This window comes from Annulohypoxylon truncatum (assembly GCF_022578515.1).
Source record: "Annulohypoxylon truncatum strain CBS 140777 unplaced genomic scaffold F4807scaffold_46, whole genome shotgun sequence".
Classification (NCBI taxonomy): Eukaryota; Fungi; Ascomycota; class Sordariomycetes; order Xylariales; family Hypoxylaceae; genus Annulohypoxylon; species Annulohypoxylon truncatum.
The window spans coordinates 201,926-226,922 of NW_025953832.1; the positions used below are offsets into that span (position 1 = coordinate 201,926).

General features: G+C 33.1%; 6 protein-coding genes across 6 annotated transcripts; 2 read left to right on the forward strand and 4 right to left on the reverse strand.

Annotated features, from left to right (window-relative positions):
• Positions 1-10: 10 nt before the first annotated feature.
• On the reverse strand, positions 11-2,032 carry F4807DRAFT_444270 (aromatic prenyltransferase). Its single transcript, XM_047999638.1, has 3 exons — positions 1,167-2,032; positions 604-1,086; positions 11-515 (listed from the first exon to the last, which is right to left on the reverse strand). The coding sequence occupies exons 1-3, from the start codon at positions 1,853-1,855 to the stop codon at positions 356-358; spliced, it is 1,332 nt and encodes a 443-aa protein (XP_047849700.1). The 5' UTR covers positions 1,856-2,032; the 3' UTR covers positions 11-355.
• A 649-nt stretch (positions 2,033-2,681) lies between these two features.
• On the reverse strand, positions 2,682-4,604 carry F4807DRAFT_444274 (NAD(P)-binding protein). The gene is made up of 2 exons (XM_047999639.1): positions 3,853-4,604; positions 2,682-3,680 (listed from the first exon to the last, which is right to left on the reverse strand). The coding sequence occupies exons 1-2, from the start codon at positions 4,325-4,327 to the stop codon at positions 3,118-3,120; spliced, it is 1,038 nt and encodes a 345-aa protein (XP_047849701.1). The 5' UTR covers positions 4,328-4,604; the 3' UTR covers positions 2,682-3,117.
• Positions 4,605-6,804, forward strand: F4807DRAFT_444278 (PLP-dependent transferase). Its single transcript, XM_047999640.1, has 8 exons — positions 4,605-4,960; positions 5,009-5,062; positions 5,115-5,260; positions 5,325-5,467; positions 5,528-5,539; positions 5,594-5,794; positions 5,849-6,100; positions 6,177-6,804. The coding sequence occupies exons 1-8, from the start codon at positions 4,870-4,872 to the stop codon at positions 6,658-6,660; spliced, it is 1,383 nt and encodes a 460-aa protein (XP_047849702.1). The 5' UTR covers positions 4,605-4,869; the 3' UTR covers positions 6,661-6,804.
• A 1,499-nt stretch (positions 6,805-8,303) lies between these two features.
• Positions 8,304-11,798, forward strand: F4807DRAFT_444281 (acetyl-CoA synthetase-like protein). Its single transcript, XM_047999641.1, has one exon. It carries the CDS (start codon positions 8,575-8,577, stop codon positions 11,461-11,463), a length of 2,889 nt encoding a protein of 962 aa, XP_047849703.1. The 5' UTR covers positions 8,304-8,574; the 3' UTR covers positions 11,464-11,798.
• Positions 11,566-13,641, reverse strand: F4807DRAFT_471291 (kinase-like domain-containing protein; the record flags this gene model as incomplete). Its single annotated transcript, XM_048002912.1, has 1 exon — positions 11,566-13,641. One exon carries the CDS (start codon positions 13,639-13,641, stop codon positions 11,566-11,568), a length of 2,076 nt encoding a protein of 691 aa, XP_047849704.1.
• A 792-nt stretch (positions 13,642-14,433) lies between these two features.
• F4807DRAFT_444283 (uncharacterized protein) lies at positions 14,434-15,234 on the reverse strand. Its single transcript, XM_047999642.1, has 2 exons — positions 14,573-15,234; positions 14,434-14,508 (listed from the first exon to the last, which is right to left on the reverse strand). Exon 1 carries the CDS (start codon positions 15,067-15,069, stop codon positions 14,575-14,577), a length of 495 nt encoding a protein of 164 aa, XP_047849705.1. The 5' UTR covers positions 15,070-15,234; the 3' UTR covers positions 14,434-14,508; positions 14,573-14,574.
• Between the last annotated feature and the right edge of the window lie 9,763 nt (positions 15,235-24,997).

A 24,997-nucleotide genomic window follows, 5' to 3' on the forward strand; every position in this document is an offset into this window, starting at 1 on the left:
TAGATTAGATGATGTCGATGCTTATCGTGACTATCGATAAGATATCGCGCTATCCGTAGGTTGCTATACTGATAGTCATATAACCGGTCTAATGCTATATACCTAGATACCTATTCATAAACACGAACCCCTTTTTTTCTTTTGCCTTTCTCTTCTTCTTCTTTTTTCCAATCTTTATGATGATCCCAAATTTTACGATGCAGGCGACATACTTATGTACTATTTGATTGTAAAGAATGTATTGTCCTATTGTATGTATCCAGCATGTCTAAGTTCAGTTCCACACGTTTGCACAGACCCAGTCTTCAGCATGGTGGATGTCCTTAGGTACATATCAACAAATGCCACACTCAATCTAGTCCAAGATATTATAGGCCTCCAAACCAGCCTTGTACTTATCAGATATCTCCTCTCGGTTGAAGAGAGGCATACCAAGGTACGACGTTAGGTACACCCCTTTAGATTCTGTATACGAGTAGGTCACGTAGCTCTGTCTGTGGGCTTTCTGTTGTCCACTGCATTTTCACTAGTTAGTTTTCTTCCATGATAAACATTATGTGATATCATATTGGCAAAATCTAGGAGAAGAAAAGGAGCACTCACAAAACGGCATTGATCACTTCACTAAACTTTCCCGTCTGCCCCCATTCGTGGCCCAGCATCTTCAGGGCAGCATTCGTGTTCCTGATCGGTGTCTCAGGATGCTCGGAATACTGGAATACAGGCACGTATATCTTGATATGAGGCATTCTCTTGCCGGCCGCCAGGTCGATGCTGAACAGAAGGCCCGAGAAAAAGACACCGGGGGCACGCTGCTGCTTTGACCATGTGTCGATCTCGTCGTCCGGAATACCCTTTGGCTCGTTCAGTAGCAAGTGCCAGACGGATCGCAAAAGCTTCACCCCCTTCAGTGTAGACTCGTCGTTTAGACGTCCACCGAGTGTGATGACATCTCGAGCTGTGGCGAAAGTGCTGCTCTCGGTAACAACGTATACCTTAACGCGACTACCCTGGTTCTTCGTTGGGTCCAAACAGTCAATGCCCACCATAACAGGATTGACTTTGCCTGGGCGGCTGTTTAGATATCTGGTTCATCCCATACCCTCTGTCAGCAATCTATATCCTATGTATTTCTCTAATATTATGATGATTAGAATAATGCATACTCTTCAAGCAGATCCACGTTGTACGACATGTCGTACCCTAGAGTTTCCAGACCGCGGAGCGCATTCAAAGTGATATCCACCGGCGGCTTTCCCAAGGCCGATTTCTTTATAATTGGAATGTATGCCTTCAGGATCTGCTGGGATCCCTCGAGCTCGAACGCGATGGCAGCTGGCGGGATCTGCAAATGTGGCTGGACTTTTTTGCTCAAGGCTACTGTCTCGGATGGTGACAGGAAGAAAGCTCCCATGAGCCGTTCCATCAATCTACCGTCGCCACCTGTAACCGAACACAGACGGCGCAGCATTTCGCCTGCGTTGTCTTCGCCGAATGGGTCTGGTCCGGTTCCATCTCGTATGAGGTCAAAACTGTAACGTACCTTCGCCTTGCCTCGGGTTGTCAGGTTGAGGCTAACTTCGAAACGCGTTCCGGCCAAGTCCGGGTGTGCATAGTACTCCGCCTTGGGCTCTTCCGGCTGCGATCCAAGACAGGACGCAACGTGCTCGTCAAAAAACTGGAGATGGGAAGCTTGATCCGAAGCCGTATACGTCCCAGTCGAACTCAGCATTGGCCCTAGAGTGGAGCGGGCATGTTTTGACCAGAACTCCGCAGCTGGCGTTGCTGCCATCGTTAGCTTTTCATCTACAGCTTCGAGTGGCAGGCTAGAGAGAGTAGCGATTTCGGTAGCCATGAGTAAAGATTTTTTATATACCAATATGTTGAGGTTCAAAATTCAAGGTATTTATTACTTAGTGGGGAGAGCAACTAAACTAAGGCACTCAGTTGAGATAAAAAGACCCGTAATATACTAGTTTTCATATGATAGACTCTTACCTGATCACCGGCAAGATACGCGTTTTCCTTTTCATTGGCTAACTAGTTGGCAGCAAGGGAAACCACATGATCGACAGCAGTTAATCATGTACCTCTCTCAAAGCCTTTACGTCTAAAAGCGGCATGGAGTCCCATTAGCTGTTGGCTCTGCTTATTCTTCTCCGTTCGGTTAGTTGTGTTATTCACATTTTCACCAACATTCTCACCCACACGAGATACAATATTGACTCCTATTAAAAGACACGGCTGGGACGAAGAAACCCCGTTATAGATTGATGACCGGGGATATCACTTTGCCCGGAGTTAACCGTATGATACTGCAGCGCTTAATCAAGGTACGGACTAGATGTGTTGTCCTCTTTCAGCTCACCACAATGCCGAGATCTTATGTTCTCTCCTAAATCTAAATAGAGTATAATATGGATCCAGTTCTGATAACGTAAATGTTAGCAAGATCTGTCCTATTACATGGGCCTAGCTATGAATGTGGATGGCTGGACTTTGCACTTGAAACTCCATAACAAGCATGCACCCTGTCTGAATCATATAATAAACGCATAAATTGGCGTAAATATTGACTTTGGGCGGCTCCGCTCGTGATGAAATGAGACATCTGTCCTATTCAAAGTATAGCCCGTAGATGATCTGCTGTTTGTAGAGGATACCTACCTATATGGACAAGTGTAAACAAGTAATATTCAATATATGTATGCAGCCAGCTTCGGAAGAGACAGCTTTGGGGTTCCCCGTGGAATCACGTCGCTATTACTGCATCTACTGGGGGGTCGACAGTAATGTTTTCGGACATTTGGTTGGACGTAAGGGATTTCATGCTAAGAGAGGAAAGATGGCGTTTCTAGCAGTTCAAACTAATTCGGACAGACAGAATCGTCTCCTAAGGCTTATTTTTGTTATCTAAACAAGTAGATAGATCTAGGTATTCAAAGGGGCGACTATTGTTAACGAAGGGAGGAAAGAGTATTTTTTTAAACTAAATTTAGTTAAGTCGTCAAGCACCTGTAGGTATAGCCTGCTACGGATGCCGTAAGGGAGAGGTGACGTCTATGGGGTCTAATGACCTCCGCTAATGAATATGATATGTAGGTACTTCGCTCCCATCTAAGGGACTAGGACAAGTCTCTCCTTCTCCCCAGCAGAGTCCCAAGCGGTCTCAACATCAGCCAAAGCAGCAGTGACGACGTTTTCGGGCCTCTTCATCTTGCCAAGGAAATTGACCAACCCCGGCGACTCCTTCATCACTTCAGGCATGCTGAAAGAACCCATACCAGATCCCATAATGCGAATGGGCCGCCTACTGAGTACGGCGGCTGGTATTTCTAGGTTCTCGTGTCCTGAGACGCCGCCAATGCTGATATACTGTAAACCCTCATGGATCTCAGCTGTTTTCATGATAGCTACGTTGGTAGGACCACCGACAAAGTCCAATACAATGTCTAGAGGACCAACTGTTTTCGGCACCTCAAAGGGCTCGGTGAGGAGGACACGCTCATCAAGTCCTTCGACTTTGTTGAGGGTTTCTTGAGTGCGCGAGGCGCCCACAATCTTGGCAGCGCCGAGCTCGCGGGCAACACGGATGGCGTGCCGACCACTCTCCGTCGTGGCACCGACAATAAACACGGTACGTCCCTTGCAACCGCCAATTGCGCGGACACTCAGGGCCACTGCAACAATAGATGTAAGTATATTATTTCTTACATAATTGTATCAAGAAACGGATGTAGAATTTTGACGTCACGGCCTAGAATAAAAACTCCGGCCAAGAAAAATGAATCAATCCGAGGTCCGAAACATGCGGGAGCGGAACACAAGAATTATTGAGAGGCTGTTACTCACTCCAACTGCTGCTGACGGGATTCACTAGTCCAGCCACAGTGACAGGATCAGCTTCTGAAGGCAGCTGAATCATTTGGTGTCGCTCAACATTAGCGCGCTCGGCAAAGAGGGGTGCCACCAAGGGCACAATGTAGTACTTGTTTCCCGTAGCCTCATCTAGCCCAACGCCGTCGATGCTGGGGTCAAAAGGCAGCCCCCCCTCGACGGTGGAATGCTTCCCAGACGCGCGACCTCTCACCGCGCGGGGAACGCCTATGGCTAGCATTTTGAGCTGGAGTTGCGACGGTGACGGGTCTGGGAGAGAGGGACCCCCGGTGATATACTGAGGCGGTTTGCCCCAGGCGGTAACGCGAGCGATATTCATGGCTAATGACGTAGAATTACTGAAAGAATAATGTTGTTGAACTTGTCCAAAGCGTGAGAATGACTTGCAGAGCCTCTGGCCCGTGTGCAGCGGTTTCCAAGCGGATAACATGAAGATGAGTAAGGATTAAGGAAGGAAGGAATCTGAGAAATTCGAATAAGAAGTAGGCTACAGGTTATTCAGGCCGAAACAATCGGGCATCGGAGGGAGGGTAAAAGATTCGGGCCCGGAAGAGTTGGCGCAGCCGTTTGATGTACGTAAGTCGTACAACTCCTATCCCTTGTTTGCCAACCAATGAAAACCGGCATAACATGGTTACACATATCTAAGACAGAAATGGGTTGGTTAACTCGGAAGCCAGTAAGATACCGGGATAATATCGCGCACTGTACGATCAACGTAAATCGATGAATACCGATCCAGATAATATATAATAGGATTTGGGAGTATACTGAGCCGCAAGGAACAAGGGGGATGCCACATGGTTTTCGAATAGAATACAGCCCCCTAGAAATATCGGGGATATTAGAGAAAGCGGGTCATTGTCATAGTTCTATCTCATACATTACCTATTTACCCATACATGTGTAGTTAGAATTGTCTAGGTGAACTTCCATTGTTATACCTTTTATTTACCTATCCTATTTTCCAAGATGGAGTCAATGGGTTACCCAAAAGAAACAAACACATTCGATCCAACGCCCCTTTTGTCGGCCCGCGTGCAGCGATACGCGCCAGGAGCTAGTCAGTGATAATTCTCACTTACATGTTCATGCGCTAAAACTTCCGCAGTTAGAAGACTTCTTCCTCTCGAAAACCTCCCGGGGATGATCTCCCTGGTTGCTGGTATGCCGGGCCCTCTCCGTTCTTCACCGATGTCACTAACACGAAAGTCCAGGCAAACCTAATCCAGAGGTATTCCCCTTCGACAAGATCACATTATCGCTCAAGGGAGCAAACGAAGAGATTGTCTTGACACGAGAAAATGGTCTCATAGATGGCCTACAATATGGTTTGCCAGGGGGTAATCCGGGCTTAGTCAAGGTCAGTAATACATCCTTTCCAAGTTAAGAACTTTTCCAGAATATCTGATTATCTATATCCCCAGTGGTTCGAGGAATTTCAAAGTGAACTCCATGGCATCAATAGGAGCCAAGGGTGGACTTGTTGTATCGGAAACGGCAGTCAGGAACTTCTGCATAGGGTATTTCAAGTTCTCACGGATCCGTGCGACTCAGTCCTTATTGAAACGTAAGTCCTACCAACTCAATGTACGTTACCGAAGTGATATTCTAATATTAAAGGAATTAGACCAGCATATCCGTAAGTACCTAGTTTTTAGCCCTCTTGTTGTAGCTTGGCTGATTGCGAGACAAGGGGCGTTGTAGGCTTTCTCCAAGCAGAAGACTACAAGTTGGTTGATGCCAAAACAGACAGGCATGGTATAGACCCGTCAGAACTAGAGAAGACACTATCCCGGTGGCCTGAAAGCCAACCCCGTCCTAAACTCTTATATACTATCCCTACTGGGTCGAATCCAACCGGCCGATCGTGTCCAGAATGGCGTAAGATTGGAATGTGAGTATGGTCTCACTAAGAACCACTGAACATCGATAGCTGATAATATGATAGCTTACGTTTAGCCAAGCGATTCAACTTCATGATTTTAGAGGACGACGCATACTATTTCCTCAACTACGAGGAAAAGTCAAATGGAAAGTCACGAAGCTACCTTGCCCTCGAGCAAGAGGTCAATGGAGAAACTGGCCGAGTTATACGGTTTGATTCGTTGAGTAAAATCGTGAGTGCCGGGATGCGGCTTGGTGTCCTAACCGGTCCTCTACCAATTGTCAAAAATGTCATCAAGCTCACCGAAAACATAAAGTGCGTTGTCGAAACGAGTTTCAACCTACGTACCTATCTTCTCCGTGATACAACAGCATGCTAATACACATTTTAGCCTTCAACCCTCATCTACCACTCAAATCCTAGCTCTATCCCTCTTCCAACACTGGGGCCGCACAGGATTCCTAGAGCACTGCGCTAGGGCTAGCGAATTTTACAGGCGAAAGCGAGATGTATTTGCAGCGGCCGCAGAGGTGCACCTGAAATACCGCGCAACATGGGATGTGCCGAGTGCGGGATTATTCTTCTGGTTTACGCTACGACTTCCACCTGGGGAGGACACCTTCGAGCTATTGAGCAAGAAAGGAATGGAAAGTGGCTTGCTTGCCATCCCGGGTGTTGCCTTCATGCCCGACAACCGCAAGACTTATCAACTAAGGGCCAGCTTTAGTCTCATAGCCGAGGAGCAGGCTTATGAAGCTTGCAGGCGGATGGCTCAACTAGTGGATGATGCTTGGGGAGATTGGGTGCGAGAGTTTGTGCCCGGACGTATAGAAAAGAATGGGTTGTCTAACCCAACGACGACAGTATCCGCGTAAGGGCAAGATCACTGGCACTGGCTTCTCATACCTATCACAACTACTACGCCAAGCTTTGAAAACAAGAAACAACTCCTAGACATTCATTACTGAGAATAGACTCGAATAGACTAAAATATATCTTCATATTTGGCATAGTATAAACCTAGAGTTCATGCTTCAACTGATAAAAATCATTAAACATAATTATAGAAACTTCATCTGTAACAACAAGTTTTACTATTTCAAAACTCTTTTGCGGCAAGTTCCATATGGATATGCAGATAGGAAGCCTCATGTATGCGTTGGGGGCTATATTGAACCCTATTGGGGAGAGAGCAGATCACAAGACTGCATAGCAAATAGACCTAATGGATTCTTCGGGAAAAGAGGAGGAGAAAGGCACCTTAGGACCAAAGAGAATCATTGGTTGAATAAGAACTAGGTATCTACTGTTCCAAGCTCTGATCATCCTTGTCACAGAAAAGGAGTTCAAACTCCGTACATTATCCTACTACTGATGGCGTGGAACTCCGGTAGTTGGATATTCTGCATCACATAATTAGACTTATTTTTCATTTTTATGCGCAAGTCCTGTGTGGTCTCACACGATGACATTTTGCTTTTTCACAACCAATGTTAACGCCTTCCGGGAGTTTTTATCACGTAATAGGATTCCTGTAAGATCTCGCCGGCTTATAGGACCAGCTTAAGCAATAATTCTAGTACTACCCGAGACATACCGGTGAGTGTAATACTAATTCGGCCCCGTGTTGCATAAGCGCCAAGGTTTACTGATCGATCGCGGCTTTCTACAGATTCGGAATATTAGCCAGTCTTTACTAGGACGTATCTATAAACTACGCCCCTGACATAAACAGGCACCTATTCCTTCAAAATGAGATGACCAACCCATGATGACAGTGGCAACCGTATCTAGCTTTGGCGTTGGCTCTAGAATCCAGCAGGTACGATCACCATTTGCATGAGATGCAAGCCATAGATGGTGGATTTATCAAGCCGAACAAGTGAAATACTGACCTATAGAGCTAATTTTGACATACATCAACTCAATTTAGGTGTAATATTGCCTAACGTCATCAGTAAGTTGTTGGATCGAATCAGTTATTCTAGTTCCTGAGACCTGCTATCAATAATAAACGTAAGGAAAAGCAACTTTCATCCCAGATTGAGATAGAGCGGTAAGGGGTTGGCAAATTTGGCGCATAAATCCGAACTCCGATTGATCTATTAGATGTATCTCGCCCGCTGGAGGCGGTCCAGGCATGGCACGGGTGGCGTAAATATATCGAAAAGGAATAACGTTGTTTCACGGGGAGGATGTTGGCTGGGTGAGGCTTATACATGGTCGATGAGCTTAATTAAGCCACGTTAGTCTTCCGTCATCGCCCCCTTGCCGTAGCTAATGCAATCCGAGCAATGTATACGGAATCCCCATCGCGTCCCGAAAACATACTAGAGAGTGCCGACTCATTGTTAACATGCAATACCAGCAGGTACGATCGTTAATGCGTAAGATCTGCACTCTGGCTGAATCAGCTGCACTGTATACACCTCATGGTGAGCTTGAATATTCATATCATACGATCTTCACCGAGATGACGACGAAGGACTGGCGGGTTAATTGGGACGGTCCAATGGCACTTAGACTGAGCACATTTCTGGCCGGCGGTCAAAGATGAAGAAGCATTTGGGACACCTCAAAGGAATCACACTGAGCTGCATTATCCCTTATTTAGAACTCGATCCTTCCAACGCCTCGTCATGTTTTCTTGTTTACCTAGGGGCATGGATGTCCTTCTCTGTCTTTGACTAACCCAACCGAGCTTCAGGGGGTATGTAAGACAACAGAATGATACATAAATATCCGGCCTTCGTTTGACCCGCTGAATTATCAAAAACCCATAGCTAAGCATGGTGATGGAATCTATTACTATGTCGACCACAATGGCGCAAAACGAATACCAATTCGACAATATTGTCGATGCCCTCAAATATGCTGCGAATCACACAACAGAGGGCATCTTGGCGTACCCAGCAGACAATATCAGTAACCCACAAGCGGCGCTCAAGCTCTCTTACAGGGAGTTGTTGAATCAAGCAGAAATCAATGCCAGCAAGCTCAAACAGAAAGACCTGTGCAAGACCGGCTCTGTCGTACTTGTCCACTTCGACAATGCCCTTGACAGCATCATCTGGTACTGGTCCGTTATTTTGGCTGGGGCCATCCCTTCTGTTACGGGGCCGGGCATGTTCAGCCAGAATGCCCTAGACCGCAAGAAGCATCTCAACCATCTCTATAGTACCTTCAATGGGCCACTATGCCTCACTCGACGATCCCTGATGAGCCCCTTCTCAGAACAAACTGGCGAACAGCGTATCAATGTTAGCACCATTGAAGAATTGGATAGTGTAGTTCTCACACATTCGAGACCCCTGACACCATCCCCTGAGCTATCGCCCTCTAGCCTAGCCGCCGTCATGCTCACATCAGGAAGCAGCGGTAACGCGAAAGCAGTCCCCTTAACGCACCAACAACTGCTCGCCGCCTTCAGGGGTAAAAGGGATTCGGCAAAATTACGCCATCCAGAGAGCCCCTTCCTGTCGTGGACCCACATGGACCACGTGGCTAACCTCGTCCATTGTCACATCTTCGCCATCGTGTCTTGCGTCTCGCAGATCCAGGTTGCGGCCGCCGATATCCTTCTCAATCCGGCACAACTACTGAACCTAGTCAGCCGCCATCGCGTTTCACGCATGTTCGCACCGAATTTCTTGCTGGCCAAGATACTCAGACTGATCAAGTCAGGAGGATCTACGCTGGATCCGGACCTGAACTTGGAGGCCTTATACATAGATACGGGGGGCGAAGCGAACGTCACTGAAGTCTGTGTGGGGTTGCAATCGGTGCTGAGCCGTTACGGTGCCCCTGCCGATGTTTTCAAGCCATCATTCGGTATGACGGAGACTTGTGCTGGATGCATTGTCAATGACAAGTGTCCTAGTTACGACAGCTCCCAGCGTCTGGGTTTTACCTCATTGGGCAAACCCATGCCTGGCGTGAGAATGCGTATTGCCCGCCTGGATAGTCCAGGAACTGAAGTCGCCAGAGGCGAACGTGGCAGTCTAGAGATCACTGGCGAAGCAATCTTCAAGGGGTACTACAACAACCCTGCAGCCACAGCGGAGGCTTTTACCACCGACGGATGGTTTAGAACTGGAGATAACGCCTACATGGACGAACAGGGCCATCTGCACTTAGACGGCCGCACTAAGGAGATGATCAATATCAACGGGGTCAAGTATCTGCCTCACGAGCTCGACTCGGCACTGGAACAGGCGGAAATCCCCGGGACAACACCCAGTTATTTCTGCTGTTTCGCCATGCGCGACACCTCAAAGGGAGATACCGAAGTTGTGGTGGTACTCTATTTGCCTTCGTACGAAGATGGCGACGATGAGGCCCGTTACGAAGCCCAGAGTAGCATTATCCGTACCTGCAGCATGCACACCCACTCCCGCCCTATGGTTGTGCCGCTGCGCGTCCAAGATATGCCCAAGTCGACGCTAGGCAAACTATCGCGAACCAAATTGAAGGCCGCCCTGGAAGAAGGCAATTTTGCAGACCAAAAGGCCGTCAACGACGAAGCTATCGCAAGATATCGCCAGAAGGTTCGCGGAGAGCCCGAGACCATCGAAGAGGCCGCAATTCTATATATCATCGTGCAACAGCTCGAAATGGGATTCGAAGACGACTTTTCCGTCAACGACTCCATCTTCTCGACGGGCGCGACGTCTATGGACCTCGTGGCCATCATGCAGCGTCTGAACGGCTTCCTAAAAGCCTCCGGCCACGAGAAGCTCATCCGTCTAACCGACATCTTGAAGAACCCAACGGCCAGGGGCATCGCGTCCCGCGTCGCCGTCTCCACGGGCAAGAAGAAGCACGAGTACGACCCCGTGGTGACGCTCCAGCCACACGGGACCAAGACCCCGCTTTGGCTCGTCCACCCCGGCGTCGGCGAGGTCCTCGTCTTCGTCAACCTCGCGCACCACATCACCGACCGGCCCATCCACGCCTTCCGCGCGCGCGGCTTCAACGCGGCCGAAGGCGAAACGCCGTTCAGCTCGCTCGACGAGGTGTTCGAGACGTACCGCGCGGCGATCAAGAAGCGGCAGCCGCGCGGGCCGTACGCGATCGCGGGGTACTCGTTCGGCGGGATGGTCGCGTTCGAGGTGACCAAGCTGCTCGAGGCCAGCGGCGACGAGGTCCGGCTCTGCGGCAGCTGGAACCTGCCGCCGCACATCAAGTTCCGCATGCGCGAGCTGCTGTGGGACGAGTGCGTCATCCACCTGTTCTACTTCGTCGGCCTGATGGACGAGGCCGCCGCGTACACGCACAAGCCCGCGCTGTGCGCCTTCGAGCGCGAGGGCCGCCGCCTCGACGCCATCCGCTACCTCAAGATGTACAGCGACCCCGCGCGCTGGGACGAGCTCGGCCTCGACGAGGAGTACTATCTTCTCTGGGTCGGTCTCGCGTCGAACATGCAGGGCCTCGCTGTGGACTACGAACCCGAGGGCAGCGTGGCCAAGATGGATGTTTTCGTGGCTGACCCCCTGAGCCATGTGGCGAAGAACAGGGAGGATTGGATCCAGAATAGGCTGATGGCTTGGAAGAGCTTCGTAAGGAGCGATGTGCGTTTCCACCATGTCGAGGGCGCGCATTATACTATGCTAAATCCTGAGTATGTGGTCAATTTTGCCAAGACGCTTCGGAAAGTGCTGAGGGAGAGAGGGTTGTAAAAGGAAAAGAGTATTACCTAGAGTTTTTGTATTGTTAGGTAGCTGAATACAATGTTCTTGTCCCTTTATTCTACCCCTTGTACCGACGCACAGATAGGTACCTTATTCATCATCGGCACCACTCTCGTTACCACTATCGTCGAGTGAAGAACAGCATATCCCACAAAATCCTGATATTTCGTCATCTTGTCCACCACCCGTTATGGAACCCATCAATTGAGTCGCGGTGGGACGCAGCAGGAGATCTTCTTGAAGCATCTGCTCGACCCATTCTAGGGTCACGTTATCTGATTTCCTTCCCGTATGCTTTAGTTCTCTAATATACTCATATACTGCAGTAAGGTTCGAAAAGGCAAACTGTCTCCTTGATCCGTGAGTCGCAAAAAAGGCTTCCATTTCCTCAACGGATTTCCCCTTAAGAACTACTACCATTTCAAGAAAGACAACCCCTAGACTCCATATATCAGACCGAGTATTTCGAGGTTCTTGAAACGCCACCTCAGGTGCTCCGTATTTTCGGGTCCACCCAACTACCATGCTGGTCGTCATGCTCCCTTCAGCGTCCGTGAAGTCGAAGGAGAGGCCAAAGTCGGTGAGAAAGACTCTACCATAGTGCACCAATATATTTGCCGGTTTAATATCCTTATGTCGAACTCCTTGTCCATGTAGAAACTGGAGAGCCCTACCCAAGCAACCAAAAAAGGTACGCAACTCGCCGTGTCTAGAGTCATCCACCCGTTCGAGGTATGTGGCCAAATTCATTTCTGCGACTGGTAACATGATAAGCCCCATATATCTATCGTCAGTATAACTCCCAACCAACTTCACAACATGCTGGTGATTGATTCGTTTCAAGATTTCAATCTCTGCCACGAACTGCACCATGCAATCCCTCTTCCTATTCCCTGTGAACACACGGTTCCGACGAACTTGCTTCCTCGCGTATTCTTTGTAGCTGACCAGACTTAGGACCTTGTCCACTTGACCGAAGCCTCCACTACCCAACACTTGTTTTGTCTCGAGTAGGAGGGATTCATCTTTCTTGAAATAGCAGTGCTTGCCCCTTTCAAGATCTAATGACTGACTCATGACTAGATATTGCGCATCAACAAGTTTTGACCGCTGACTCTGCTGCAGAAACGGAGGGAGAGATTGCTCAGTAACAGGGAACATGTAATCAGAGAACCCTGCTTTAATCATATCATCGAGGTGTTGCAAGCATCCGATATCTCGTAGTAGAACGTAAGTCCGCGGGAAACGGCTCCATTGAGGACTTTTATGCTTCAGTTCTACTGATATCTCAAGAATTTCGTTGTCGGTGTAAGGTGGTTTCTTCGAAAGTGCTTGTTGAAGCAACCGTTCACTTGCAAGAGTGTGCGGATTCTCCACTCCCAGTGTCCTTTTCCGTATCTGGACTATCGTCCGTAAGCTCGTTACTGCTTCTTTATAATTTCCTTGTTCATAATGCGAAGTGGCGAGTAGTTCTTTACACCAAAGGGTGTTCAAGTGTTCTTCTCCGAAAGTAATTTCGCACTTGGAAGGTATATCTTGGAGGCGTCTTTCTGCTTCGATGCATTTGCCTTGTTGAACATAGACATATGCAAGCCAAATCACACTTAATAATGTATGCTGATGATTCTTTCCGAGAACCCTTTCGTACCTTCTACTAGCATCCCGGATATATCCTTTTGCTTCGGTATATTTAGCTTGTTCAAGACAGCAACGTCCAAGCCATAACTCAGCAGCAAGCGTGTCAATATGATCATTTCCAAGAATTCTTTTGTACCCTTGAAGTGCATCCCACAAATATGCTTCTGCTTCGCTATACATGTTATTGTGAAGCGTTGCTTCTCCGAGGAATCGCAAAGTGGTAATAATCCATATATCTTCACTCTCCGCCGAATCCTTTAGCCTTTCTACCACCAGGAGTAACAGTTCTTCTGCTTCAGAGTTTTTGGCTAGGCGAGTAAGTGTGCTCCCAAGCCACTGCGCACTATGTGAAGCATAATTCAATGTATTCTCGCGTGTGTTACTATTCTCAACATCTCTTTCTTGGAGTTCTCGCCGGAAAGCATCTTCCGCGTCGGCATACTTTTCCTCGGTGTAAAGACGCTCACCTAACAATTGATAGTCTTCAGTTTTCTCTTTCTTTACGCGAGGATAGAACTTTGAATACATTGTACTGAGAAGTAGATATGGCAGGAAAACGACACATGTGTAAATGATTGGTAAAGGGATATTTTGTTCGGCAATTAATGGCTTGGGTATTCAGTGTGATTAATAGATTAACCGTAGAGTTGGTAGCTGGTTCTGGGTACTGCTAAACCCTGTATCGTAAATGGCACTGCTCTGTTCGTATATATCTAGATGGTGATATTACGAATAATTAAACTTGGGGAGTATGTTAGACGTGAGAAAAGGGGAGCCAAGCGGACTGTTGTCAGCCCATACCGATAACTAATGGCTGAGGCGTCAACTCTTCTAGATGGTGCACTAAATGGTGACCACAATCCATCCACTATAACTAAGGTACCAGCACTGTACTAGCACTGTGGTTTTTTCGGTGAAGCCCCCTCTGCTTGACATATAATGATTTGGCCAATTAATTTATAATAATGTAACTTACCTATATAAAAATGAACCATTTTATATTGCTGCTGTACGACTTGTATATGCTTATTTGTGGCTTAGCTAATTATTGCTAAGGCTTTGTTGAACCTTCGTTCGACCTTCGTTCAGCCTTTATTGAGCCTCTATTGAGCCTCTATTGAGCCTCTATTTTCAATCGAAACTCACTATTCCATATTTGGATTATATTCATTCGAAAGTAATTTGAAAGCTAGCTCTATCAATTAGTATCCAAAGTAATGCGCTATAAGTCACGTTATTCGAGCTGTTATTTTCAAGTAAAATGCAGGAATCTTCTGATGCTTTTGCAGTTTAGTGCAAATAATCCGCCGTCCCGCCGTCGCTGGACATGAGGTACGAGATCACGTTACATTAGAGAATTGGGGTCTAATATCAGCGGAGTACCCTAGTACTTAGGTAAGTACGAGGTAGTAGTCCTATGAAAAAGTGTCATCGTCATAATGAACAAATTATCTAGCAGTATTAGGATATTGAATCTCTAGAGCAACCTCCTAGAGCAACCTGGATGCTCTCCAACCTTCGCACGATGTCTTGTTCCGTAATTCTTTGTATCCTTAGTACGGCAGTCGATCCCTGTTCCACACCTTCTGGTATCTCTACCGCGTCCACTGTCAAACAACATTCCACAATGTCGCGGAACACTTTGCCGCATGCAGAATCTAGCTGCTGCAAGCACGGACCCGCACCGGGAATCTTCGGTAGGGAAGATCCTTTTCTCGTGAACGACTTCCCCAGGAGCCAGTGTTGCAGACCTTGAAGTGTTGATGGCTTAGCTGTTGAGAGATTCGCAAGCCCCACGATATCCTCGATACGATTCCACAGCGCAACTTCGATCAATACCACCCCTAGGCTATATATATCATAACATTTCCGGTAGTTGCCGTCTGTATGGCTCGACTGCGCATGAGGATGACGGTAGATGTCTTGTAAAGGATCGAACCTAGGCTTCTCTGTCATCTCTTCTACAATACTAGGCCGCGAAAGTTTGAATCCAGATATATAGGGAGAGCCAAGGTCAACGGTATCCGGGGACGGGGCAAAGAATAAAACGTTTCCGCTTTGGAAGCCTTTATGCAACCAATTAACGGAGTGAAAGTCGAATACAGACCGTGCCAACGCTACGCATAGATCCATGCGTTTGCTGAGGGATGGATTTCGCGTCTTTCCGAGTAGTCCATGGAGCGTCATAAGCTCGAGCACCGGGGTACTTGTTGACGGGTTCTTAAAGACCATCCCAAACCGGGCTCCTTCGCTATCTTCCCTATTTTCTAAGTACCCAAGACATTTAGGCGCTCTGAACCCAGCTGGCATTACGCGGCTCAGAAGATCGGTTAGTAGACCAATGCGAATCCGAACGTTGTCAATATCTCCATCCGGATAGTTGACTGTTGAGATGTGCGTCCATTCTACCCAAACAGTGCTATCTCTAAATAAGAATTTGTCCCGGAGTTGAGGTTTGCTAGAGTTGGATCTTTCTCCCACGAAAATGAATTCATCGAGGCATAGCGGAGCTTTTATTGGGAATTTGTTGAGCTTCGCATGCGCAGATCCTTTGCTGTTCAACTGATCTGCCTCAGTAAGTTTGATCTTAATTTCTACAAGTTGCTTTAGATATTCTTCCTTCTCCCCCGCCATCGTATATTTCATACATGACCTAAATGCTAAATGGCTTTCTGACTCGGGATGGCCATATGCATACTTCTGAGGCTGTTTCGGCATAAAATCCAAAGCTTTTATTAATATCGATAAACTTTTAACATTGTTTCGAATTTATAAAAGTTTAAGATAACTTAAATTTATAATTTCTTAAAGTTAATATAAGTTAAATATTTTAATTACGGATTATTTTTAAGTGGATTAATTTTAAAATACGATATATTTATAATAAAATTTAATATAATAAACTTATATAATTTATTTAATTTTATTTTAATTATAAATTTAAATATATTATTTTATTTTTTAAATTTTTAATTTTTTAAAATGTTTATTTTTATAATTTAATTATATATAACGTAAATATTAAATTAAATTTTAAAAAAAAAATTATTACGTAATATATTATTAAATAATTATATTATTTATATTATTTTTAAAAATTAAATTTTAAATATTATTATATAAAAAAAATATTACGAATTTTTTTAAAAGTTTTTTAAAAAATAAAAAAAAATTAATTAATTAAATTATTTTTTTAAACCGTTTAAATTATATATTATTATTATATAAGTTTAAAAAAATAATTTTAAAAATATTACGAAAATATAATTTAAATATTATAACGGTTCGTATTTTTTTAATATAATTTAATTTATAAATGTAATTTAATTTTTATAAAATTATATTTTTAATAATTAATAAAGATAGTTCGTGCGTTTTATTTAAAGTTATTTTAATTTTTATAATATTACGTATTTTTTTATAAATTTTTTTTTTTTAAGTTTAAATAATTTAATAATTAATTTAAAACGTTTTAAATTAAATTTTATTATATATAATTAATTAAATTATTATAAATATTATATTTAATAAAAATTAATATTTTTATTTTATAATTTATAATTTAAATTTAAAACTTATTAAAATTATAAAAATTAATTATAAACGTATTAATAATATTATATTTAAAAATATTAATATTTTTTTTAATAAATTAAATTTATTATTTATAATAAATATATTTTTTTAATATTTTTATAATATTAATAAAATAAAAATAATAAAATAAATTAAAAATAATAATATAATAATTAATAATATTTATTAACGATTTTTATTTATTAAAAATTTTAATAATAAAATTTAAATTAATATAATTAAATATATTAACGGCGATTTTTAAATATTAAATTTTTTAATTATTTTTATAAAAAAATACGTATAATTATTAAAGGTTAAATTAATTAAATTAAATATAATGGTTTAACTTTTTAAGGGATAATTATATATATTAATTTATTTAAAAAAAAAATTAAAAAAAAAAATAATTATACGATTTTATAATTATAAAAATATATTTTTTATTTTTTATTATATCGGAATAACGTTTTACCGCCACTTTAAAATAATTTAAACTTAAAGTTAATTAATTTAAGTTTTAATATAATTTAAATTATAATAATTTTTTCGTTTTAAAAAAATTTAATTTAAATTTAAATAACTTTTATTAATAATTTATTATTTAAATTTACGCCGGGTTTTTATATTATTTATTAATTACGGTTTATCGTTATTAAAATACTTAGGATTAAAGTAATTTTTTTTAATTATTTATATTTATTTTTATAATTTTAATAATAAGCCGGCAATTTTTAAGTTTATTTTATAAAAATCGGAAATTTTTTTTACGGTATTTTTAAAATTAAATATTAAATAATACGTCGGGTTAAAGTTTTAATTTATTCATTATATTAAATATTTTAATTTTCCGTAATATATTTAAAAAATTAAAATTTTATATATTTTTTATTTAATTTCCCTTAAATTTAAATTAATAATTTTTTCGTTTAAGTTTTTTAGGTTTTATTTAAAAATTAAATTATTCGGATTTTTTTTTAAATAATTAATATTAAACCATTATTAACCGGATTAAACGTAAAAGAAATAAAGCTTATAAATGTTTATTTTTTTAAAATATTTTTTAATAATTTTATATAAAAACGGTATTATAAAATAATTTAATTTATTATTTAATTAATTTATTATTATTTTTAATTTTATTAAAATAAAAATTTTATTTTTTATATTAAAATTAAGCTTACATTTATAATAATTTTCTTACGTAATTTAATATTTTTATAATTTTTTAATTTTTTATTTTATAATGTTTTTTTAAGTTTTAATTTACGTTATTATTTTTTATATTTTTTAACGCGATAAATGTTTTTAATAAATAATTTAATTAAAGTTTTAATTTATGTTTTTTAATTATAAAATTATGTTAATTTTTTTTTTATAATTATTTCGTGCGGGGAAAATTTTTTTAATAATTTATAAAATAACGATTTTTAAACCGTATTTAAAATTAAAATAATTTTATTTTAATTTTTTTAATAATAATTTATAAATGGTTATAATTATTAATTAATATATTTATTTATAATTTTTATTTAATTTATTAATTATTTATAATTAATTATAAAAAAGTTTAATTTTATTTTATAAATTTTCGATAATTTATTTATAAAATTAAATATAAATTATTCGTTTTAATTATTAATAATAATTTTTAATTATTTAATAAACCGGTATAAGTTTTAATAAAATATTTAAATTATATTTTTTATAATAAACATTTTAAAATAAAAAATATATTATAAATTTTTAATTAATCGGTTAATAATTATAAAAAAATTATTATTACCCGTTTTATTTATTTATATTAATTTAAAATTTATAATTAAATGTTTTTATTTTTTTTTAATATAAATAACGGTGATAATAAGTTAAGTTTTTTATCCCGGAAAATTTTAAAAAAATAACATTAATAATTATTTATATATTTAATTATATAAGCGTGGAAATTAAATTATTAATATTTTTCGGCGATTATATGTTAAGTTTTATTTTTTTTAAAATGTGTTAAATTTAATTAACCATGTATTTTTTCCATTACGTAAATACGTAAATTTTCGTTTTTTAATATTATTAACCGATTTTTAAAAGTTATTAAATTACTTAATATTATTTAATTATTATTTTTATTTTTTATAGTTTTTTTATAATATTTTTATAACTTAAAATTTTCATAATTAATTTATAATAAAATATTTATTAATGTGATTTTTAATAAATTTAACGGGTTATATTCGCTTAAAACGTAAATTTTTATATTTAATATTATTATTATTATTTTTTTAATTATTAATTTAAATAATATTATAATGTATTATTTATTTTTTTTTTTTTTAAGTTTAAACTTTTTTTTATAATTTAAATAAAATATTAAAGATAATATTTTTAATATTAAGTTAATAAATTATTACGAAATTATATTAAAAAATTATATCCGTTTAATTTATTTATTTAAAATTAAAACCTTTTTTTATAATAAAATATTTTAAAGCTTTATAATTTATTATAATTATAAATAATTAAGTGTGTTATAATTTTATTAATTTTAACTTTTAATATAATAAAGCTTTAATTATTATTAATATTTTTTTATCGTAAATATTATAATTAAGTTTCGTTTTATGTAAAAATTCCGAATAAAATATTATAAAATATTAAAAATAATTTAAAAACTTCTTTTAAAATAAAGATTTAATAATTATTTTATTAAATATATTTATTTCCACTTTAATTTTATAATTAAAAAAAAAATACGTTAATATTAACGCGTTAATTAATTTATTTTTTAATTTTTTAAAAACTTTTTAATATTTATTAATTTAAATTAAATTTACTTTATATTTTATTAAATTAATTAACGGTTTTACGATTTAATTATATTTTTTAATAAATTTCCGATAAAAATTATAAAACTTTAAAAAAAATTAAATTATATAAAATATAACTTTTATAATAATTTATTTATAAGAATTAAAATTAAAATTATTATTATATTAAGTTAAGAATTTTATAATTTATGAAATTATAAAAAATTATTATATATTAAATTAATTAAACTTATTAAATTAATTATTTTTTATTTTTATTATAATTAATTTTATTTTAATTTTAATATTTACCTTTTATAAATAAAAAAAATAACATCCTTATTATTATAGCTATTTTTTAATTAATATTATACGGTTTAAAATGTTTTTATTTTTTTATTATATTAAAATTTATTTTACTTTTTTCATTTTTTATAACATTTTATTTAATTTATTATTTATTACGTTTAATTGTTTTTTATATTTTATTAATGTTTATTAAATTATTTATGTTTTATTTTTTTATTGTTTTTAAATTTTTATTTAAAATTTAAATATAATTTTTTTTTTTTATATAAACTATATTAAACCATTTTTTTTAAACCATTTATTAATTATTTATAATATTATTTTATATTTAAATTTAATATTTTTTAATAGTCGTAACATTTTTAAAATATTAAAATTTAATAATTTAAATGTTATATTTTTTAATACCTTAATTATATTTTAATTATATTTCGAACTAAATTTTTATATATATTTTAAAATTACTTTTATTTAATGGTATAAATATATTGTTAATATTTTTTAATACATTAATATTTTAATAAAAAAATTAATTATTTTCTTTTTATTAAATTATTATTAAATTTTAAAACTTTAATAATAAGGGAATAAAATATTTTTAATAATTTTACACTTTATAATAATTACATTTCATTAACATTATATATATTTTTTTTAAATATAATTCGTTTATTTTTAATGTTATATTTATTTTATTTTTATTAATATTATACTATTATTTTTATATATTTAATAAATTAATTTTTACCGAATTTATTTAATTAGTTTTTTATTAAGTTAATAATATTTATTCCTTATGTAATTTTATTAAAAAGCGTTATTATTATAATATTATATAAATTAATAATATTATATAAATTAATAATATTATATAAATTATTAATATTATATAGAAAAATATTTTTATTAACACATTATTATAATTATAAAATAAAAATTTTTTAATTAATATTATTATAAGGAAATATTTTAATATTAAAAGAAAATACATAAAAATAATAAATAAATTTAATATAATATAAAATTAAATTTATATAAACCTTAAATAATTTATTTTTTCTTTATTAATATTTTTTTTTCTTTTTTTTCCATTTATTTTTAAGTTATTTTTTCATTAATAACTTAATTTTAATATTTATTTTTAATACATTAATTTTTATTATTATATCGAACTTTCGTTCTTTATTAACACATTATATTTTTAATTTATTTAAAATCATCGGATTTTTTTTATTAAATTCGTTTATAAGTTTTATCGCATTTTATATTAATAATTCTTTTAAATACCATATATTATATAATATTAAATAACTTTTTTAATAAATTAAATATTTTAATATTAATCGTCCGCTTTACTTATTTACCCTTCGTTATAAAAATTTCTTAATTTTATATAAATACCATTTATTATTATTACTTTTTATTATTATTTTTTTTAATTATAACTTATATTTTTTATATAAATCCGTATTTTATAAAATTTAATATAAATAAATAATAAAAACCACTTTATTTATCTTTTACGCATTTAAAATTTTTAACTTATATGTTAAATTATTAATTTATTTTTTAATTATAATCGGTTTTATTTTTTAAATATTTTATTTCTTTAAAAAATTCCTTAATAAATTATATCTTTTATATAAACATAAATAAATTAAATTTTTAATTTTAAAGGATATTAATTTATATTTATTATTATATTATTATTTTAATTTTATAATTATAAAATTTATAATTACTTTTATTTCTTATTAATATATTTTTTAAAATATTTTAAAATTAATATTATTTATTAAAGTTTTTAAAATTAATAAAATTAATTATAATTTAAAACTTAATATAACTTTATTTAAGTTTTTATTTATTATTTATGATTTTATATTATTTATATTATATTATAATATTAAAATAATATTAAATTATTTTATTTTTAATGTTAAATAATAATATTTTAAAGTAATTTTTATTTTTTAATTTTATTATTTTAATTGTTTATTTATTTAAAAATAATATAATATTAACATTATTAAAATAATTTTCATTTACGAAAATAATATTTATTAAAACTTTAAAGTAAATTTCGGATTTTTATTTAATATAACTTTTAATAAAATTTCTTAATTATATAATATTAATGTTTTTAACATTTACTTAACTTATATTATTATATTATATTTTATGTTTTTTAAAATTAAAATTATTTTTTTAAAAAACTTATATATAGTGATTATTAATATATCGTAATAATTATATTAGTTTATTACTTATGGTATATTTTTTAAAAATATTTTAAATAATTTAATTATAAAGTTTTAAATAATTATATAATATAATTATAATAAAGAATTTATAAGTTATAATTTTTTATATAATTTATTTTTATCCGTTTAATTTTTATAACATTATAAATAATAATATATATATTTATAAATTTTTTATATTTATTTTTATATTTAAATATATTATAAATTATAAATCATTTATTTTACTTTAAAATAATATTTCGCATTATGTATTAATGTTAATATTTCATGTATGTAATTTAACGAAATTATAAGTTTACATTAATTTATAGTTTTTATATAATATATTAAATTATTTTTTAATATATATTAATATTATTTAGTTATATTTTTATTTTATATTTTTATTTTTTATAATATATTTAATAATTTTTTTAGCCGTTTATTTTTTTAATATTTATTTATAACCTTTTATTTAAATTACTTATTAATTATTATTTTATGTGTTATATATATATATTTATTAAATATATTCTTTAATATTAATTTATTATTATCCGTTTTTTATTAATTATAAAAATTAAATATAATTAATAAACGTAATAACGTATCGGGTATTAAATTTAATTATTTTATAATGTAATAAATATTTAAATTAAATTATAATAAATATATTAAAGTTATTATAAATTTATTATTTATTTTATTTATATTAATTATTTATAAAAATTATTATATAATAATTCCTTTTATTATCCCATGGTTTATAATTATTTAAATTTTTTTTTTATAAAATTATAATTAAATATAATTTATTCATGTTATTTATATTAAACATATTATTTTTAATTTTATTACTTTATATTTTAACTTAGTTTTTATTAAAACTTTAAATATAAATAATATTAATTTAACTTTTATATTAATAAAATTTAATATTCCATCTCATTTTCCGTTTAAATGGAAAATTATTACAATTAAACCGCATTATTTTAATATATTTATTTTAATAAAAATATAATTATTATGGTTTTAATAAAATAAAATTAAAAAGTTAATAAATTCTTTTTATATAATTTTAAACGTAAATTTCTTTTCATCCGTTAAAATAAATTTTGTTTTTATTATAAATTTTTATTAAATAAAGGTTTTTAAAGGTACCGTTTTTTTTTCTTTTATTATAATTAATATAATTATTTTTTAATTTTATAAAGGTTTAATTTTTTATTAATATTAAAGGATAAACTTTTTAAGATATTTTATTATTCCGATATATATTTTTAAATTAATTAATGTTTTTAACATTTTTATTTTTTTTATAACTTTAATTTATTTTTTTATTAATATTATGCCGTTTTTATTTATAATAAACCTTAATAATATAATAAATATATAACTTAAAAATAATTTCTTAAGTAATAAAATTAATTTAACGTTTTAAAATATGTTAAAAATTTAATTTAAATAATTAAAATGTTTATTTTTTATATTTAAAAAAATTATAATATTATTAATATATATTTTAGTAAAAGATTTAAAAGAATATAATCTTTGGTTTATAAATTATTAATTAAAAATTAATGAGTTTTTAAACTTTATTAAAGCCATGTTAAACATTTTTAAACTTTTTAAAAATATTATTATTATTTTATTTTTATTTTTAAAAATAATTAATAATTAATAATAAAATACGTAATTATTTATTATTAAAAAGAATTTTTTACTTTTTATTAATTAGATAATTTTTTTTTATTATAATAAGGGATAAATATCCGTTAAAATTATTTTATTTAAGGCTTATAAATTAATTATAACTTTTTTTTTTTTTTCCATTAATTATTTTTTAAATTATAAAATAAAAATATTTAAAAAAAGTAATTTTTTTTATTTATTCCATTTTAATTTTATTATATATATCGCTAAAAATCTTATTAAAAAATTTCCTATTTTTTATATTTAATGAATATATTTATTTTAATTTATACGTTTTTTTTTAACTTTTAATTAAATTTATTATTATTTTTTTTTCTTTAAATAAATTAATTATATTTTTATCCGTTTATATATTATAATTTTTTATTAATTTAATTAATTTCATATTAAACTTTTAATTCATTACGTAATAATATACGTTATTTCGTATAATTATTTTAAATATATATTTTAATTTTATAACGTTTAAAATTAATAATTTTATTTTTTTAAACCTTTTTATTTTTTATAATATATTATAAATATTATTTATTATTTTATTTTTTATTATTAATACATTATAAATATTATTTTTTAAATTAAATTTATTATTAAAAAAAAACTTTATATTATTATTATTATTATATAATATTATTATTTAAGTTAAATTTATTTTTTTTTATAACGTTTTAAAATATTTATTATTTATTATTTTTTATATATTTCTTATATATTAATATTAATATATAATTATTATATCGTTAATATTATTTATATAAATAATATTTTTTATTAATATTATATTATAAAAATTATATATTATACCCGGGAAATCCGGAATAAATTTAAAAATTTTTTTTTTAAAAAAGTTAATATAATCCATAAGGATTAATATAAATATATATGTTAATATTTTTATTTAATTTTTAATAATTATTTTTTATTTTATTACTTATAATTTTCGGTAATATTATATTAAAATTTATATTTTTAAATAATTTAAAAACATTATAATATTTTTTTTATAATTAATTATTATTCGGATTTATTTTAAAAACTTATTATTTAATAATATATTAAATTTAAATTTTTTATTATTTATTTATACGTTAATTAATATTTATATTAATATCGGTTAATTATTATTATTTAATATACGTATATATAAATAAAACCTTGTTTTTTTTTTATTTTAAATATTTTAAGTATAATATTTTATATGTTCATTAATTAGTTTAAAGTATATATTTTATAATT